This window comes from Mustelus asterias, chromosome 3, assembly GCF_964213995.1.
Source record: "Mustelus asterias chromosome 3, sMusAst1.hap1.1, whole genome shotgun sequence".
Taxonomy (NCBI): Eukaryota; Metazoa; Chordata; class Chondrichthyes; order Carcharhiniformes; family Triakidae; genus Mustelus; species Mustelus asterias.
The window spans coordinates 46,313,422-46,333,213 of NC_135803.1; the positions used below are offsets into that span (position 1 = coordinate 46,313,422).

General features: G+C 43.6%; 1 protein-coding gene across 1 annotated transcript in view; it reads right to left on the minus strand.

Moving 5' to 3' along the window:
* veph1 (ventricular zone expressed PH domain-containing 1) overlaps positions 1 to 19,792 on the minus strand; it is a 242,208-nt gene that overhangs the window by 143,934 nt on the left and 78,482 nt on the right. The window contains exon 5 of the mRNA XM_078208325.1: positions 18,878 to 19,041. Within this exon, the coding sequence (XP_078064451.1) occupies positions 18,878 to 19,041 (164 nt within the window). The remainder of the gene's footprint in view (positions 1 to 18,877; positions 19,042 to 19,792) is intronic.

A 19,792-nucleotide genomic window follows, 5' to 3' on the forward strand; every position in this document is an offset into this window, starting at 1 on the left:
GGCTAGATCAACTGGATCTCAGTTTTTTTTTCTTGTTCAATATAAGATTCACAAAATAATCACTACTATTACTGTTATATAGAAACCAGTTGAAAGTTGGGAGTTGCACCAACCCAAACTAAATACCATAATCTGATTTAACAACTAGGAACTCATTTAAACTGGTGTGATTGCCACTTGGAAAATAGTATAAGTCTGGTAAAGTGCAGCATTTCTGATTTGATTTGATTTTTGATTTGATTTATTATTGTCACATGTATTAACATACAGCGAAAAGTATTGTTTCTTCGCTCTATACAGATAAAGCATACCGTTTATAGAGAAGGAAACGAGAGAGTGCAGAATGTAGTGTTACAGTCATAGCTAGGGTGCAGAGAAAGATCAACTTAATTCATTTAAGACCTAAGGAAGAGGAAGAAAATTAAGTAATAAGGTAACTTCACTGCTTTTAACTACTGAATCATATCACAGAAAGTGATACTATCTTAAACAGATACAAAATAAAAACAATTATTGGAATACCTATGATCAACGGCAGATCCAAAGCAAAGTAGGCAATGTTTCAATTGGCAGCCAACACTAAATTAGAGGTGAAATTTAGGATTTACAATTTCATTTTTAGAGAAACTAAAAGTACAAGTGTTTGGAAAGTTAACACTAAGGATTAGATTTTCACAGAGTCAGGAAGACTTTCCAGACATTTGGAAATAGCAAATGGACCCGGATGCAGAAGTCTCATCCCCATTTATAACAGATTCCATTTTTGGTAGGGGAAGGGGGACACATGTGAGTCACACAAGCAGGAAATCAGAATATAATAGGGCCATTTGAATTATTCTGAGTTTCAAGCAGAGCCCATTGTGGATGTTGCTAGGGTCCTAACCAGCAGTATGGGAGTCATCAAGGGTGGGAAGGTTTGTTTAATTGGCATGATCTTAAGTTTTTTAATACCCTGCGCTTTGAACTGCAACAAGTAATTTGGCTGTAACTGTCAGTGACTATTAAAAAAAAGTATACTAGACTGCTTTACTTGACAGACCAGCAGGTCTAGCATCTGTTTAAACAGTTTCAATATTCTTCATTGTGGATTTTTCCTTATGGGTTATTTATCATGACTATTTGGCTGAGTTTTAAAAACTACAATTATCAGGGGTTCTGAGTTTTCAGTTTGATTGTGAGATTAAAGAAATTATTTCAAATAAATAGAGATTTGAACTGAAGTGTGTTTGTCTTTAATGAAAGATTAATCACTTTAGGAGATGCTTTAATGATTGTTTTTGTCACTATCAAGTCTTTATCGTGAGAATTGTATTAGATTTTTAGAAGTTTATTTTATTTCATCTCCACATTGCTCCTGTGGTTTGCCCAGGGTGGGTACTGGATAAGTGGCTGGATTTGTATGGACCACTGAGGGGCAATGGGGGAAGGGTTGAAGAGTCTAAAGTCTTCTAAAACAACTGGGAGAAAGTCCCGGATAGCTGAGCTTGGCTTCCTAATCAGCCCGCCTTGGCATCCCCCCCCCCCCCCCCCCCCCCCCCCCCCCCCCCCCCCCCCCCCGCCCCCGCCCCCGCCCAATCCCCAAAGCAACTTAGGACATTTCCTGTCTCGGTAGCCAAAATCTGACCTCAAGTATCACTTTTGCAGGCAAGTATATAAATCTTCCTTTAAACTTCCACGTTGATAACAATGGATTAAATAGATACTTACAACCCTTTCACGTGTGGCTGGACCTTAAAAAGCACAATGTATGTCATGGTAGAAATAAAAAATTCAACCACACCCATTCTAACAGGATTTAAAAACCGTTCATTCAATTTGTTACATAGCTATATGTAACAAGACTTTACAATGAAAGGGAAAGTTTATGCGGATACATGTTCAAATAACTAATTTGGCATTCAGATATGTATTAAAAGCCCTTTCACTTTTGAACAGGAACAACTTACCAAACTTGAAGTAGTACACATTTTGCCAAACTTCGATTTTTATGGCTAGATATGCAAAAAAGAAAATTTATCCATTTTTACAATGTATATTCGAGGGCCAGTTTCAAATGTATATCGAGGGTATAAGTCAGTGGATATAAGAGAAGTGTGCTCATTTTAATTCACCAGTTTCTTAGAACTCGTATTTTGTGGGACTCTTCAAATCCTACAGATATTGTTTGTTGTCTATAGTCCACTGCCTGCAATCACAGTGTCATAGAGTCATAGAGGTTTACAGCATGGAAACAGGCCCTTTGGCCCAACTTGTCCATGCCGCCCTTTTTTAAAAAAAAAACCCCTAAACTAATCCCAATTGCCTGCATTTGGCCCATATCCCTCTGTACCCATCGTACCCATGTAACTATCTAAATGCTTTTTAAAAGACAAAACTATTATAGAAAGGATATTATTAAACTAGAAAGAGTGCAGAAAAGATTTACTAGGATGCTACCGGGACTTGATGGTTTGAGTTATAAGGAGGCTGGATAGACTGGGACTTCTTTCTCTGGAGTGTAGAAGGCTGAGGGGTGATCTTATAGAGGTCTATAAAATAATGAGGGGCACAGATCAGCGAGATAGTCAATATCTTTTCCCAAAGGTAGCGGAGTCTAAAACTAGAGGGCATAGGTTTAAGGTGAGAGGGGAGAGATACAAAAGTGTCCGGAGGGGCAATTTTTTTCACACAGAGGGTGGTGAGTGTCTGGAACAAGCTGCCAGAGGTAGTAGTAGAAGCGGGTACAATTTTGTCTTTTAAAAAGCATTTAGATAGTTACAAGGGTACAATAGGTATAGAGGGATATGGGCCCAATGCGGGCAATTGGGATTATCTTAGGGGTTTTAAAAAAAAGGGCGGCATGGACAAGTTGGGCCGAAGGGCCTGTTTCCATGCTGTGAACCTCTATGACTCTATCTATTTAGGATCTCACTCATCTCTTGTGTGTCAAATTGTCTTAAATCCTAACTTCTCAACTTTGAACCAGAGGGTTATAGATTCAAATCCCATTTCAGCACATGAGCTCATAATCTAGGCTGACATCCAGGGCAGTACTGAGAATACAAAGAATCCCAAAACACGATCTTCCAATGTCCTCGCCAACATTCCTCCCGCAACCAATATCACTCATTTATTGTTTTTTGCAAAAATCCTCCTGTGTGCAAAATACGAACCAGGATACCAAGTTTCATTATAATTATTGTGGGTAAAATGCTGTGAGATGTTTTTGAAAAACATAAGGAGGAATTTATTTTTGGGTGACTGTTTATGAGAAAATGTAAGTTATTTTGTGTTTGCCACATAATACTGGCAAAAGCAGAAAATATCACTCTGCTGAACACCCTAACCTGAAATTTATGTATGTTTTATGCAAGTGCTGTGAATGACAATTCAATTATTGCCCGAATTATGCAAATTGGTTTGAAATCTAGAATGTAAATAATGCAATGCCAATTAAACTGTAAAAACTGATGCAACATAGCATTCCTATATTCTTTCTGCAATTACGTTTAGATCTGAGACAACTGAGCTATGAAATCTAAATTAAAAAGTGCTTCTCCAAGCACCATATCAAAATCACACAGGCTGCTACACATACAACTCCCCATCACAAACCTGCCTGCAGCCACCACTATCCGCCCCTCTCACTCTTTTGACTAAGATCAAGTGTCAGATCAAGCCCAAGATGGGATGTAATGCCTTATCTTGCCAGCTTGGATCTTGTTTGTCTCTCTTGTGGGGACCACGAATTGGATTCAATTGGAATTTGAATTTGGTTTTTGGAGCAAGCAAGGAATGGATTTGGGTTTGGCTGGTCCACTCTGAGCATTGGCTTTGTAACTTTAAGGATGGAGTAAAAAATTAAAATAAAAATACTCCCCAATCTCCACCATTGTTCCCTCTTGCCCAGTTGCTAGTACCTGCCATTGCTATCCTCTCCCAGTCACAGTCCACTACCACTCACCTCCCTACCACACCCAGGCACTTGTCCCATCCCCACTTCTCACAGTTGCACCTCTCCCTCTCCTAGTCATATCCCTCACCAACATCCCCCTATTGCGCCACCATCCCAAATCTCTTCAAATCAGCAATCTGCTAGTAATGATGCACAAGGGTTGTTTTTGGGCTCTAAGGTAATTTTTCCTCCTCAATGTACTGAACAATAGCTTTTTCAACATTACAGTGAGTATTTTTTTAAAAATTCCTGGCAGCAGTGCATTAAAAATTTGACTAAAAATATCTCAAGATTTTCAGCGTGTGGGAATCATTGCAAATATTAATACCTCTTCCAGGGGCCTTTTACAAACATTGCAGTCTTGAATCTCAGAAAACTGGGTAAGATACCAAATGAAAGCAATAGTATGCTTGTATAAAATGTATGTTTTGTACGTAAGAAACAAGAGCAAAATCAGGTCGTTGAGCCCTTTGAGTCTGTTCCACAATTCAGTAAGTTTATTATTTTTATTATTAGTGTCGCAAGTAGGCTTACATTAACACTGCAATGAAGTTACTGTGAAAATCCCCTAGTCGCCACATTCTGGCACCTGTTCAGGTACACTAAGGGAAAATTTAGCACGGCCAATGCGCGTAACCATCACATCTTTCGGAGTGTGGGAGGAAACCGGAGCACCCAGAGGAAACCTATGCAGACACAGGGAGAATGTGCAGACTCTGCACAGACAATGACCCAAGCTGGGAATTGAAGCCGGGTCCCTGGTGCTGTGAGGCAGCAGTGCTAACCACTGTGGCACCGTGCTGCCAATTATGGCTAATCTTTGACTCCACTTTCTCATCCTATCCCAAGATGTCGTGATTCCCTTAGCATCCAAAAATCTATCAATCTCTGTCCTGAACATACTCAATGATTGAGCATCTGCACTGCTCTGTGTCAGAAAATTCTAAAGGTTCAGAATTGAGTGAGGAAATTTCTCCTCATCTCAGTACTAAATGGCAGACCCTTATTCTGAGATTGTGACCCCTAGTTCTGAACTGCTAGGGAAACTTCTTCTGGCATCTACCCTGTTAAGCCCCTTAAGAGTTTTATAGGTTTGAATATGATTACCTCTTGTTCTTCTAAATTCAAGGAAATACAGGTCGATAGTCCACTCAGACCATCCTCATAGGACAATCTTCTTGCTCAAGGAATCAGCCTAGTGAACCTTTGTTGCATTCTCTCCCAAGGCAAGTGTATTCTTCCATAGGCAAGTAGACCAACACTGTGCAGAGTGCTCCAGGTGTGGTCTCACCAAGATCCTATATAATTGTGGTAAGACTTCATACTCTTATATGCATCAACATATTTATCATTTAATGTAATTTGTAATAAAGGCTAACACAAAATTTACTTTCTTAATTGCTTGCTGTACCTGCATGTTAAATTTCTGTGATTTGTTTACAAAGACACTCAGATCCCTCTGAATGCCAATAATTCCTCATCTTCCACTGTTAATAAAATATGCCGTTCCTCTATATTTCCTACCAAGGTGGATAACTTCATATTTCTCCACATTTTATTCCATCTGCTATCACCTTGCCCACTCACTTGATCTGTCTATAATCCTTTGCAACTTCTCTCTGTTGTGTTAACAGTTTACCTTCTCACCTACTTTTGTATTGTCAGCAAACTTAGATAAATAATACTGTGTCCCCTAATCTGTCATTAATAGAGATCGTAAATAGTGGCGACCGCAGCTCTGATCTCCGTAGGACAACTACTTAGAGCACAGTAACAGAAGTCACATGTATATAGCAAATATAGAAATCTCTTGTCAGGCACAGATATATGATGTATCCAGGGAACCCAGTTTGAAAATCTATGTTTTAAGAATCAAATTTTCTCCCCCTAACTTTATATTCACTTCCTTAGTCCAAAGATATGCGGGTTAGGTTGATGGGCCATGCTAAAATTGCCCCTTAGTGTCCTGAGATGCGTAGGTTAGAGGGATTAGTGGGTAAATATGTAGGGATATGGGGGTAGGGCCTGGGTGGGATTGTGGTCGGTGCAGACTCGATGGGCCGAATGGCCTCTTTCTGTACTGTAGGGTTTCTATGATTTCCATGATTTCCATTAATATTATCACTGGAGCTCCTTAATTATCAGACTGGAATGCATACTTTGTGCAACAAAAGAACATTTGCTGAGCAACCCCATTTACCTTCAGATGTTCCACATTAAACAGCCATGCTCAAGTACAAAAGGCATTCTCTGGAATTTGTACTGATGTCCAGGCAAAACACTGTAGATATTATAGCTTTGGAGACATCCAACAATGACAATCTAGAAGTTAACCTCATTCCTTAAAAATCGCGGTTCCACAAATATTACAATTTTCTTTTTTATCACAGAATCCCGACAGCACAGAAGAAGTCCATTCGGCCCATCGAGACTGCACCGTCCCGCCCAGGCCCTATCCTTGTAACCCCACATACCCACCCTCCCAATCCCCCTGACACTAAGGTACAATTTAGCGTGGCCAAACCACCTAACCTGCACATCTTTGGAGTGTGGAAGGAAACCGGAGCACCCGGAGGAAACCCACGCAGGCACAGGGAGAATGTGCAAACTCCACACAGTCACCCGAGGCCGGAATTGAACCTGGATTCCTGGCACTGTGAGGGAGCAGTACTAATCACTGTGCCACCGTGCCGCCCTATAATTGCATAACTATAATTGTAATGGGACCATGAATCAAAAAATACTCTATAATCAATTTTTTTTTTTCAAATCTGAGTAAATCAATTCAATGATGAAGAAACTATTACAGGAAGTCTTTTGGCAATCAGAGAAAAAAGTTCAGTGTCAAAGGAGAGGGGGCGGCTTGCTGAAATTCAAACTTATTGAAATACGTCAGCAAACATGATTTAATCACTGTTTCTCATAGTCAGCATGATTACTAATAACATTCTGGAATGTAGAATTGGAATACATCCTTTACAATAATCTGATTTTGGGAATTGAAGTAAAACCTATCAAAACAATGACCAGAAATGCTACTTCATCTGGAGCACATAGACTAGTGTGCAAGAGGATATAAAACTAATCAATTAGAATGTTACTCCGACAAATGGATTCCACGTCCTGATTTGGAGATTAAAGGAACTTCCCAGCTTATTCAGGACACTTTTTTTTTAATGCTTTGCCACTTAGAAAGAGATGGATAGGTTGTTAGGATCTACTGCGTCAAGTATGAATGATGGCAGTCTGTCCCAGACATCTGCAGCAGATCATGTTATACTGACCTGCCGAATCGGAGATGGTGACTTCCAACTCCAGCCTGCCCCTGACCTTCAATCAGATAAGCAATGTTTCCCGAAAATATTCCAGTCATCTCTGGCTGATGACTGTAATCAGCTCTAAGATGAAGAAATCCTATCCACTACAGCTACTGACAGGCCTTATATATTGCAGTCTCACGCAAAGATCAGTCTGGTCCCTTAAATGTACATTTACTTTTACTCTCATTCCGGGGTTCATTGTGAGCCTTTTGTGTATAACTGACTTTTTGTAGTTAGAGGGTATTTAGCGATTGCAGGGTATAATCCAGCAGCTTCAATTAACTAAATTGGAGCCTATCCAACTATTCTCATGGTGGAATTTGATTTCCCCCCCCCCTCCCCCGAGCCTTGCCCCAGAGGCAGGGACCACGCTATTTAGCCAAACTGCCAGGTGAACCCTAGCGGATATGCCCACAGTCTGGTGGGCGGGGTCCCTTCTACTTGGGCAGCCAATGCACAACAGACAGACCTGCCAGTGGCAAGTGACGTCCATACCAGAAAAACCCTGTATGCCTTTTAACTTGAATTCTGCCACCCCTCCCCTCACTAGGGCCTCCCTAACTGGATATGAGAATACTCCAGGACTCCAGTGATGGACTTCAGCCTGCGTCTGCAACAATACCAGCAATGTTCACTGCTCCAGGTGGTGTTGTTAGTATTTTAGGGTTGTCAGCCTCTGACTGGTTGGCAGGTCTTAAATGCTGAGGCCCCCATTGTCAAGCAGATAAATGATTGATTTAATGCTAATCAGATCAGGTCGAAAGGCCTGGAATGGCCCCAGAAGTGTTGACACCAATGGAGTGACCCACTGCTAATTCAGCTCTCGGTTTTAATACAATTCCCCACTGTGTCATCATCATCCTCCATTCTCTTCCTGACTTCTCTCCATTTTCCCCTTTTCATTCTAATATGAAATACATGGATGGAATATAATTGGTCAAATTAATAAAAGCCCAACTAATGACAAGAATGCACTAGTCATTCAGCAACGCCACTCAGTCATGTGAGTAACTTTTCGCTTTATCGCTATATATTTAGCCCTGGTCAAGGGGTTAAATCACATCACAATAGCTCAGCAGTAATTATGAACTTATTACACTATTAAAAACCCAGTCATTCTGCAACACTTTTTCAAGTGTTTCTACAGTGAGGCAAAAAATATGGTGGGAAAAGCTGACAGTGCAGCTGGTGGGCGACATTCTGCTTTTCCCACCCACATTGACACTTTGCCAAATAATGGCAAAATTCCACCTCTCCTGCCGGTGGGACCTACCATTCCTGCCAAGTCAGTGGAGCTTTGAACAGGTCACTGCATTTTCTGGCTCCACTCTCACCTCAATGGGGCCATGAAAGTCCAGCCTATGTGCTTAAATGCACCTGTCCAGACAGCAGAAGTAGCTGAATGTACCATAATGATGATGAATGCTGACAATTTTGTCATTACAATTGCAAAATCTGTCTCACATACATTTTGCATGGGCGACATGGTGGCACAGTGGTTAGCACTGCTGCCTCACAGCTCCAGAGACCTGGGTTCGATTCCCGGCTTGGGTCACTGTGCGAAGGGTGCACATTCTCCCCGTGTCTGCATGGGTTTCCTCTGGGTGCTCTGGTTTCCTCCCACAGTCCAAAGATGTGCAGGTTAGGTGGATTGGCCATGCTAAATTGTCCCTTAGTGTCCCGGGATGCATAGGTTAGAGGGATTAGTGGGGTAAATATGTGGGGTTATGGGGATAGGGCCTGGGTGGGATTGTTGTCGGTGCAAACTCGATGGGCCCAATGATCTCCTTCTGTACTGTAGGGTTTCCATCATCCTACAAGATGAAGTCTGACAGAGTTTGCTTAGTAGCATTCCTTAATGACTCTGGACTTTCTATTTTAAGAGCATCAGATTTTCTTTAGCATTAAATCATCAATGAGAAGACAAACAGGGTTAAATCTCAATGCATAAAGAACTGAACTGAACATCCTTATGATTTGCCCCTCCCAAACCAAAACTAAGAGAGAAATCCCTTATGGGGATTTCTTCTGACTTTTGCTTAAAAATTAAATCACACTAGGACCCCTTTTTCCTCGGTTCTCCTGTACACAGCTTCATGCTTCACTCTTTCTATTTTACTTTCCTATCATCACTAGGAAACTATTTTATCTATTACTTTCATTCTAATTATTCGGGTGTGCAAACCCTGGCCATTTGTAGCAAAGAGGTGATCACAGCTTTGATGGTGAAAATTCTACTATATTCTTCGATAGTTGTCAGTCCATGCTTTTCCTGTTGCCTCAATCTGAATATTACTTCTGTCTATTTTTCTGCAGCAAGAGAAATATCTCTTACCACATGTATCCAATTTCACTGTAAAAGACCTTTCTAAATTGCGTCGTTCCAATCATTTCCTAAGAAGCAATATCGTGCCCCAACATTCATTTTGGAATGAGTGTCAAAGGGTAAAATTGTGTGGACCACAGCATGAACGGATTGATTATCTCTACATATAGTTGCTACATCTGGCGTAGATTTTCAAACTGCCACTGGGATGTAAAACCTGCATTGTGGATCAGACACAGATTATAGAATGGGTCAATTTTCATTTCCATTGATTCAACTTATCGATTGGACATAAACACGTGTGGACAACTTTTAAACTTACTTTAATATATGGCAACCATATTTTAATGTCGTAAATACGTGAGCCTTTGTGATACAGTCATACCACTACAACTTTTATATCTCTATTCCAAATAAAGTTTCCTCAAGAATCTCACTTAATGATTTTTCTTTCATTAAACCTCACCTAAAAAAAGCTAGTGGTCGCTGATCACTTTAGAAATGCTCTTCAAGGACATTTTCATCATCCAGGAGTTCAACTGCACCATTACCTCCAGTCGCGTGGACTAAAACAGAGGTCTTCCGCAAAAGCTGCCTACTGAAATCAAACCGGGCATTTTCCATTCTCTTCTTCCTTTGCCAATTACAATCCTATTTTATTAATGTAGGCTCTCGGGGCCAAACTCCTGTTCCTATTTCTTATGGTCTTATGTGCTAGTTTTTCTCTCTGTTCTCTGGATCCTAATCCCGTTATGAATGCTCTAAATACTGGGAGTACCCAACCCATTGAAGAACTTCTGAGGATTCATGTATAGTAGGATAGCTGAACTTTTATGTCGGAGGAACCAAAACTCAAGTAACTTCAACAACTTTCTCGGGATTGGAATACAAAGAGCCGAGCGAGTGGTCACATGAGAATACTGGAGAGAATTCTCTGCTGATGCTGCCTCAGCAGTGCACAGTGACAGTCATTCCATTAACAGGCTGGTGTCTAGCATTGCTGGTATTTTAAAATGTAATGCCCACTCCAATTAGGTGATTGAGTTGCAGGTTTATTGCTGCATTCTGTCCCTTAATACATTTTGCCAGGAACTAAAGATGCCTCATCATGTTCAGGTAGGAACAGTTCCTTTAAGCTACAGTTGAGACTAAAGTCCAGGGATATACCAATTTTCCAATCTTCTCCCCATGCCGCGTGTCCAGGCACAGATGGCTTTAACACCACAATCATATGCATTAGGCCAATCTTGAAAGATTGAGGTCAGTGGTAGGAGAGATGAATGGGCGGAAATCATGCCCAATCACACTGTGGTCTGTCCACCTTGGTCAGTAGGTTAAGAAACACACCAGGACCTTGATCTCGGAAGAGGCAGTAGCTGCTGAGATGTGTCATTCAGCCTCTCTGGGACCCCTGGGTCACCCAGTTCAATGCCAGCTTGTGTTCAGCTCTTTGTCAGGCAGGATCAGACACTTCGCTGAGGATGAGAGGAGCATCGCTCTGTCCTCACTGCAAGTCATCATCATTCTCTTGCAGTATCTGACCAATCACTTCAGCACTGTGCCCATGGATGTAGCCACCATCATGATGACCTCCCGCAGATACCATGGTAGTGAGAAAATGTCAGAACCCATGTGAGAAAGAAGCCTTCACACCCTAATCCTGGTTCTCCTTCTTCTTGATGTATCCCTAACATCCTCAGTGGAGGTGCAGGCAGCCTGCTGTCTGCTATTCTCTATTATCTGTGATGACCTTGGTGGGCGTCATCTGATGCATCTGGAGAGCCTTGGCATGTTTTTAGGGTCCTGCTGTGTGGCAATGCCACCCTCCTCAGCCTGTGGAGCTGGAGCTGGAGCTGAAGAGGTCACAGGAAGAGAGTTCTCAGATGGGACGGACACTCCCACAGTCACCCGGGTGGATGGACTCAGGGTGTACACCAGTTCATCCTCCTCTCTGTGGGAGCTCAAGGGCTCCTGGCTGCCTTCTAGAGAGGGAGGGGCAGCTGGAGTGAGCTCGAGATGACCTGCCTCCCTCTGTCACTGACACACATGGATACCAGCAAGTGCCTCCGCAGCAGAGCAGGACATTCATTTTTTGATTCATTTATGGCATTTGGGTGTCGCGGTCTGGACCAACATTTATTTCCCATCCCTAGTTACCCTTGAAAAGTTGGTGGTAAGCTGCCTTCTTGAACTGCCGCAGTCTCTGAGGTGTAGGTACACCCACAGTGTTGTTAGGGAGGGAGTTTCAGGATTTTGACCCAGTGACAGTGAAGGAACGGCGATATAGTTCCTAGTCAGGATGGTGAGTGACTTGCAGGGGAAGCTCCAGGTAGTGGTGTTCCCAAGTATCAGCTGCCCTTGTCCTTCTAGATGGTACTGGCCATGGTTTGGAAAGTGCTGCCTAAGGAGCCTTGGTGAATTCCTGCTGTGCATCTTGTAGATGGTACACATGGCCTTTACTGTTCATCAATGATGGAGAGATTGAATGTTTGTGGAATAAATTGCTTTGTCCTGGATGGTGTTGAGCTTCTTCAGTTTGTTGTTACTGCACTCATCCAGGCAAGCAGAGAGTATTCCATTACATTCCTAACTTGTGCCTTGAAGATGGTGGACAGGCTTTGGGGAGTCAGGTGGTGAGTTATTCGCACAGTATTCCTTGCCTCTGACCTGATCTTTAGCCACACTATTTATATGGCTAGTCCAGTTCAGTTTCTGGTCAATGGTAACCCCTTGGATGTTGATGGTGGGGGAATCCAGTGATGGTAACGCTATTGAATGTCAGGGGGCGATGATTAGATCCTCTCTTGTTGGAGATGGTTAGATTCCCTCTTGTTTGAGATTTGCATGGCGTGAATGTTACCTGCCACTTGGCCGCCCAAGGCTGGATATTGTCCAGGTTTTGCTGCATTTGGACACAGACTGCTTCAGTATCTGAGGAGTCGCAAATGGTGCTGAAAATTGTGCAGTCATCAGCAAACATCCCCACTTCTGACCTTATGATGGAAGGAAGGTGATTGATAAAGCAGCTGAAGATGATTGCGCTGAGGACCAAGTCTTTGGACCAAGTTCTCCACCATGGCTGCTAGCCGACCAGTGTTGGCCTTGGTGCATTGGCCTGTCAGCATTTCCACCTCAGTCTGAAGGCAGACAGACTCCTCCATTGAGCCTTAAATCGGAGGAATGCAGCAGATATCATAAGACCATAAGACCATAAGACATAGGAGCGGAAGTAAGGCCATTCGGCCCATCGAGTCCACTCCACCATTCAATCATGGTTGATTTCAACTCCATTTACCCGCTCTCTCCCCATAGCCCTTAATTCCTCGAGAAATCAAGAATTTATCAATTTCTGTCTTGAAGACGCTCAACGTCTCGGCCTCCACAGCCCTCTGTGGCAATGAATTCCACAGACCCACCACTCTCTGGCTGAAGAAATTTCTCCTCATCTCTGTTCTAAAGTGACTCCCTTTTATTCTAAGGCTGTGCCCCCGCGTCCTAGTCTCCCCTGTTAATGGAAACAACTTCCCTACGTCCATCCTATCTAAGCCGTTCATTATCTTGTAAGTTTCTATCAGATCTCCCCTCAACCTCCTAAACTCCAATGAATATAATCCCACGATCCTCAGACGTTCATCGTATGTCAGGCCTACCATTCCTGGGATCATCCGTGTGAATCTCCGCTGGACCCGCTCCAGTGCCAGTATGTCCTTCCTGAGGTGTGGGGCCCAAAATTGCTCACAGTACTCCAAATGGGGCCTAACCAGTGCTTTATAAAGCCTCAGAAGTACATCCCTGCTTTTGTATTCCAAGCCTCTTGAGATAAATGACAACATTACATTTGCTTTCTTAATTACGGACTCAACCTGCAAGTTTACCTTTAGAGAATCCTGGACTAGGACTCCCAAGTCCCTTTGCACTTTAGCATTATGAATTTTGTCACCGTTTAGAAAATAGTCCATGCCTCTATTCTTTTTTCCAAAGTGTACGACCTCGCACTTGCCCACGTTGAATTTCATCAGCCACTTCTTGGACCACTCTCCTAAACTGTCTAAATCTTTCTGCAGCCTCCCCACCTCCTCAATACTACCTGCCCCTCCACCTATCTTTGTATCATCGGCAAACTTGGCCAGAATGCTCCCAGTCCCGTCATCTAGATCGTTAATATATAAAGAGAACAGCTGTGGCCCCAACACTGAACCCTTCCTGATTTTCCTTACCTTGCCTTTGGAGATCCAGCATCTGAGTATGACCAAGTCCAGAGGCTAATCACCTGACTGGGACTCAGCAAATTCCTGCCCTCAGAAATGCACCAACTGCCGGCACCCTAGGACTTCCCTGCCTTCATCTGCTGAGGATCAGACAGTGCGATGTGCTCACCAGATTGTGACCCTGAGGCTATCCTGGAACTAGGTCCCACCAAGGCAGGTGTTTGAGCTGATGGAGGGTGCAGGTGAGCATTGTGACGGTTCCTCTATTTCAGGATCTGTGAATTCATGATCTGTGCTGCTCTTTGAGCTGGAGTTGAGGAGCTGGCTTGCGGATTCCCTTGGCTGTTTCGTAGACATGCTTGTGACACAACAGAGAGTGCGTTAGTACTTGGCAGGGGCCTGAGAAACAGGAGACATTGCTCACAGCATTGGTGTCTGATGGATGTTGCAGTTCTGGATCCTCACTTGGTTTATCGTCACCAACCTCACCATCAGCACAGGAGAGGTCAATGTCCTCACTGGCCAGCTGGACGTCTGTCCTCAAAGTCCACTCAGGCTTCAGCTCTGGCATCCCTCTACCCATCTGTGATCTCTCACTCTTGTTATGTGCCAGCTTGTCCTACGTGAAGACAGATGGAGTGTGTCTAAGCAGAACGCATGACAGGGCAGATGATAAAGATACCTGGCATGTGTGGATGGTGAGTGGGACCAGGGAGGAGATGAAGGCACGACCCGCAGGGGAGATGAAGATGTGCTTGGGTGAGTGAGTGGTGGTGTTGCTAGAGCTGGCATTGTGTGAGATGCCTGTGGATGTGTGATGGTTCTCAAAGTGTGAGAGTACTGAGAAGAGTGATGTACCCTGGCAGAACAGAGGAGATCACTCGTGCTTTAGCAGCACTGGATGGCTGTCCTCTTCTGCAGGGCATTAGCACTGACCACAGCAGCCACCACCTCCCATGCTGGATTGGTGATCTTGCTTCCAGGTCTTCACCCAGAGTGGGGGTATAGGACATCTTGGTGGGCTTCCACTATGTCCCACAGGCACTCAAGGGAGGCATCTGTAAACTTGAGTTCAGTATGCAGTCCTGGGTTTGGCACCATGATATCCCAGCGGCTTCCTTTGTCTTGCAATGCGCTAGCTGACGTAGGGGCGGCCTTTAAATATGGCACCCGAATCACTGAAGCACTGATGATGGCGGGGTCGGTGAATCAGAGATTACCCACCAACAATCCAACCTGAAACCCCAACTAAGTGTTGCACAATACGGCAGAAAGGCCGCCATCACTGTGGGCGGGTTAAGCATCATCTTCCCCGCCCCAAATCAGACTTTGCTGATTCTGCTCAAAGTATTCTGTGATGTACTCTCCTGACTCCCCCAAAGTCTTTCCACCTCCTGGAAGGCACATGTCAAGTTTGTGATGGAATACTCCTCACTTTCTGGACGGGTACAGCTCCAACAACACTCAACAAGCTTCACAACAGCCAAAACCAAGTCGCCTGCTCAATTGACAACTCTTCCGTTACCTTGAACATTCACTCGTCCAGCACTGACTCTGCATTTGGCACCCATTTACCAGATGTACTTTTAACAACTCAGCCAGAAACAGCACTTCTAACACCTGTGATCTCTACCACCTCAAAGGACAGGGGCAGAGTGTGCATGCTAACACCATCACCTCCAAGTTTTGCCCCAAGTCACCATCCTGACTTAAAACCATATCATTACTCTGTGAATGTCACTGGGACAAAATCCCGTGCAAAGATTTTATAGCCCCTCTTGCCCAGCGGGATAATATGGTCTCACTGAAGTAAACAGCAAGTTAAACAGTCTGTCCGCTGCTCTGCCAGTGGGAAACATGCCATTAAATCCAACGTAAAATCCTGGCCCCGGAATTCCCTGTTGAACAGTACTGTAGGATTAACTTCACAGACTGCCACAGTTCACAGTTTACCATACTTTTCCCAAGGACAATTAGATAGGGGCAATAGATGCTGCCCTTGTTAGCAATTCCCACATCTTGTGAATGAATGTAAAAAAAGAAATCATCCTTGACAATAACAGTAATCGTGAAGTAGACTTTACAGTCCATTCCCTGTTGGACCACTTGGAGCAAAAAAGTCTGCTCTCCAGCTGCATTGAATATGTTAACATGTTAAAACTTCTGCATTTTCCCTCCGGGGAAGCAGAGGTTAGGTTGCTTTTGGGTGTCGAACCTGCTCCTGGGACAGTTATTCATGGGTATTTTCACAGTGCGCCCCTTAACTGGCATGAAGAAAGTGGATAATGAGTGGGCTCTCAAAGTTGGAGTGTCAATCAGTGGCCTTCCAGTTTAAAAGGAGCAGCTTGAGATGGAAGGAGAGAGCACTTCAAGTTGGGGCAGAGGGTGAGACCCTATGCACAGTGGGTGGCGTGTGCCTACTCCTGCATCCAGGTAGGCAGACTGGGACTCTAGGTCTGCAGTGAGCACTGCATCCCCCCACCACCTCAACCACCTGTCTGCCTTCACTCCCCAGAATCAGGTCCAGCAGAGCTCCTTCCCTTGCTGGACCATCTAAATATTAATCCAAAAGGTTCCCCTGTACACATTTCAAGAAATGTACTCCATCCAAGCCCTTAACACTATGACTATCCCAGTTAATATTGGGAAAGTTGAAATCACCTAATATAATAATCATATTGTTATAGTTTTTATGCACCTCCGCGAATTGAACAACAAAGAACAAAGAACAGTACAGCACAGGAAACAGGCCCTTCGGCCCTCCAAGCCTGTGCCGCTCCTTGGTCCAACTAGACCAATCGTTTGTATCCCTCCATTCCCAGGCTGCTCATGTGGCTATCCAGGTAAGTCTTAAACGATGTCAGCGTGCCTGCCTCCACCACCCTACTTGGCAGCGCATTCCAGGCCCCCACCACCCTCTGTGTAAAAAACATCCCGCTAATATCTGAGTTATACTTCGCCCCTCTCACGTTGAGCCCGTGACTCCTCGTGAACGTCACTTCTGATCTGGGAAAAAGCTTCCCACCGTTCACCCTATCTATCCCCTTCATAATCTTGTACACCTCTATTAGATCTCCCCTCATTCTCCGTCTTTCCAGGGAGAACAACCCCAGTTTACCCAATCTCTCCTCATAGCTAAGACCCTCCATACCAGGCAACATCCTGGTAAACCTTCTCTGCACTCTCTCCAATGCCTCCACGTCCTTCTGGTAGTGCGGCGACCAGAACTGGACGCAGTACTCCAAATGTGGCCTAACCAGCGTTCTATACAGCTGCATCATCAGACTCCAGCTTTTATACTCTATACCCCGTCCTATAAAGGCAAGCATACCATATGCCTTCTTCACCACCTTCTCCACCTGTGTTGCCACCTTCAAGGATTTGTGGACTTGCACACCTAGGTCCCTCTGTGTTTCTATACTCCTGATGACTCTGCCATTTATTGTATAACTCCTCCCTACATTATTTCTTCCAAAATGCATCACTTCGCATTTATCCGGATTAAACTCCATCTGCCACCTCTCCGCCCAATTTTCCAGCCTATTTATATCCTGCTGTATTGCCCGACAATGCTCTTCGCTATCCGCAAGTCCAGCCATCTTCGTGTCATCCGCAATTGTGTGCATATTTGCTCCTCAATATCCTGCTGACTATCTGGGGTCTATAATAAACACCTAACAATGTGGCTGCCCTTTTTTTATTCCTAAGCTCTACCTACAAAACTGCATTCGATGCCTCCTCCAAGTTATTATGGGTGGGATTTTATGGCCTCGCTCGAGCGGACATTTTGGTTGCCCGCCGCTCGCCGTTTCTGTGGCAGGCTGGGCGGTAGAATTCCAGTGCATCTCTCCTTACTGCAGTAACTGACTCCTGAACTAACAATGCAATGCCTCTTCTTCTTTTACCCCCTCCTCTGTCGCGCCTGAAGATTCTATTTTCTGGAACGTTGAGTTGCCAATCGTGCCCTTCCTTCAACCTTGTCTCTGTGACGGCTACTATATCACATTTCCACGTATCAATCATCACCCTTAACTCATCTGTTTTACCTGCAATACTCCTGGCATTAAAATAGAGGGCATCCAGCCTGGTCTCACTCCCTTGAATTTTACAGCTGCATTCCCTCTGACTTGACTATTTTACTGTATTAAGCTGTATCCCGATTCTGCCAACAGTCTGTGTCCCCTCCCCCTGCCAAATTAGTTTAATTAGGTAAAATAGCAACAGGGCAGGATGAGGCATTGTGGTCATTAATTGGCCATTTAAGGGCCTCAATCGGCCCGAGGGTTGGTGAGCCACACAACACATCCAACGCCCCTCATAAAATAGGAGACAGGTTGGAGGCAGGGGGCAAACATTCAAACACGCTAATGTGGGGATGTGTAATCTAGCCTAGGGCTATTTCTAACAAGGCAATAGACTGAAAACTTAATTGAGACTAAGCCTCAAATAAAGAACATGCTTCTAGTTTACAGCTGTTAGTCTTCTGTCATAATTTAAAGAAATGAATGAACTTCCAACATACAGCATTTTTGAAGTGGTGAATGTTTAAAAATAAGGAAACATGGCAGCTAAATTACATAGAGTAATGCCCCATTCACAGCAATGATATAAATAACCAAATGACATGTGTCAGCTGTGGCTCAGTTGGTAACACTCTCACAAGAAGGTTGTTGGTTGAGGTTACACTCCAGGATGGAAATCAAGGTTGACACTCCAGTGCAGTAAAGATGGAGTGCTACACTATCAGAGCTGCAGGCTTTCGGATGAGATGTTAAACTGAGGCCCCATCTGTCTGTCCACAAGAACGTTAAGGATGAAACTGTATTGAAGCAGAGTGGGGAGTTATCCCTAGTGTCCTGGCCAATGTTTAAGCTCACAAGCAACATCGCACAATACTGATTATCTGCCCATTGCCAAATTGCTGTTTGTGAGAGTTTTGTGCAAATTGTTTGCCTCTTCTCCGAAATCACAACAGTTCAAAAGTGCTTCATTGGCTGTTTGGGCCATCTGGTCATCTTGAAAGGTGTGATATAAATGCAAGTCTTTTTTTCTCGAAAAGAAATAATTGAGGATTCAACAAGTGTTTTACCTGAGGACATTGCTTAGTTATTATTTGTAGAAGGCGGAGAAGATGCTGCTGCTCAGATGGTTCCAGTTGTGACATTAATTGGACTAGTTCTGTCATGTGGTGGTTAATAGGTTCAGGCTGCTTCTCGTACACGGAGGGTAAAACACGCAGCAACATAGAATTCCCTGTGAGCACAACGAGAAAATAAAGGATTCAACAGTTTGTAAATCATCTGGAAACCATTCCTCGGTGTGTGTGTAAAGAAATCTGTGATAAATAAACAAAAGGTGACAACACAAAGTATGTAAGATATCACAGCCACATTTCAGGAATCAAAGAATGGTTAGTTTAGTTCTTCCTTTACTGAAAAGAAATGCTCAAAAGTCTTGACTGTAGTATGAGTAATTTACAGCACAACAGGTGACCTCAAAGTTATTACAACCTACATACCATTCATAAATTTAAACCGTGACATAAGGAAATCATTATTGAACTGAATAGCAGGCTTTGCTGTCTAACTATTTAACCCTATCATAACACGCAGAGTATGAATACAAGTTTGCTTGCTACGAGGACTTTTTAAAATGTGTCTGCTGTTTGACAAAATTTTATGTGGTATCACTCAACTCTGCCCCTCCCTCACTCATCAGCTGATAAAACTTTCATCCATGCCTTTGTTATCTCTATAATTAACTATTCCACATACACCCAGCCAGCCTCCTGCATTCTACCCTCTGTGAACTTGAGGTCAGCTAAATCTCTGCTGCCCATGTTTTAACTCACATCAAGTTCCATTCACCTATTGCCCATGCACTCACTGACTTACGTTAGCTCCCAGTTAAGCAACACTGATTTAAAAATTCTCATACTTATTTTCAAACATTTGCCCCTCCCTACCCTCCAGCCCCTGCAAGATATCTCTAATCCTCCAATTCT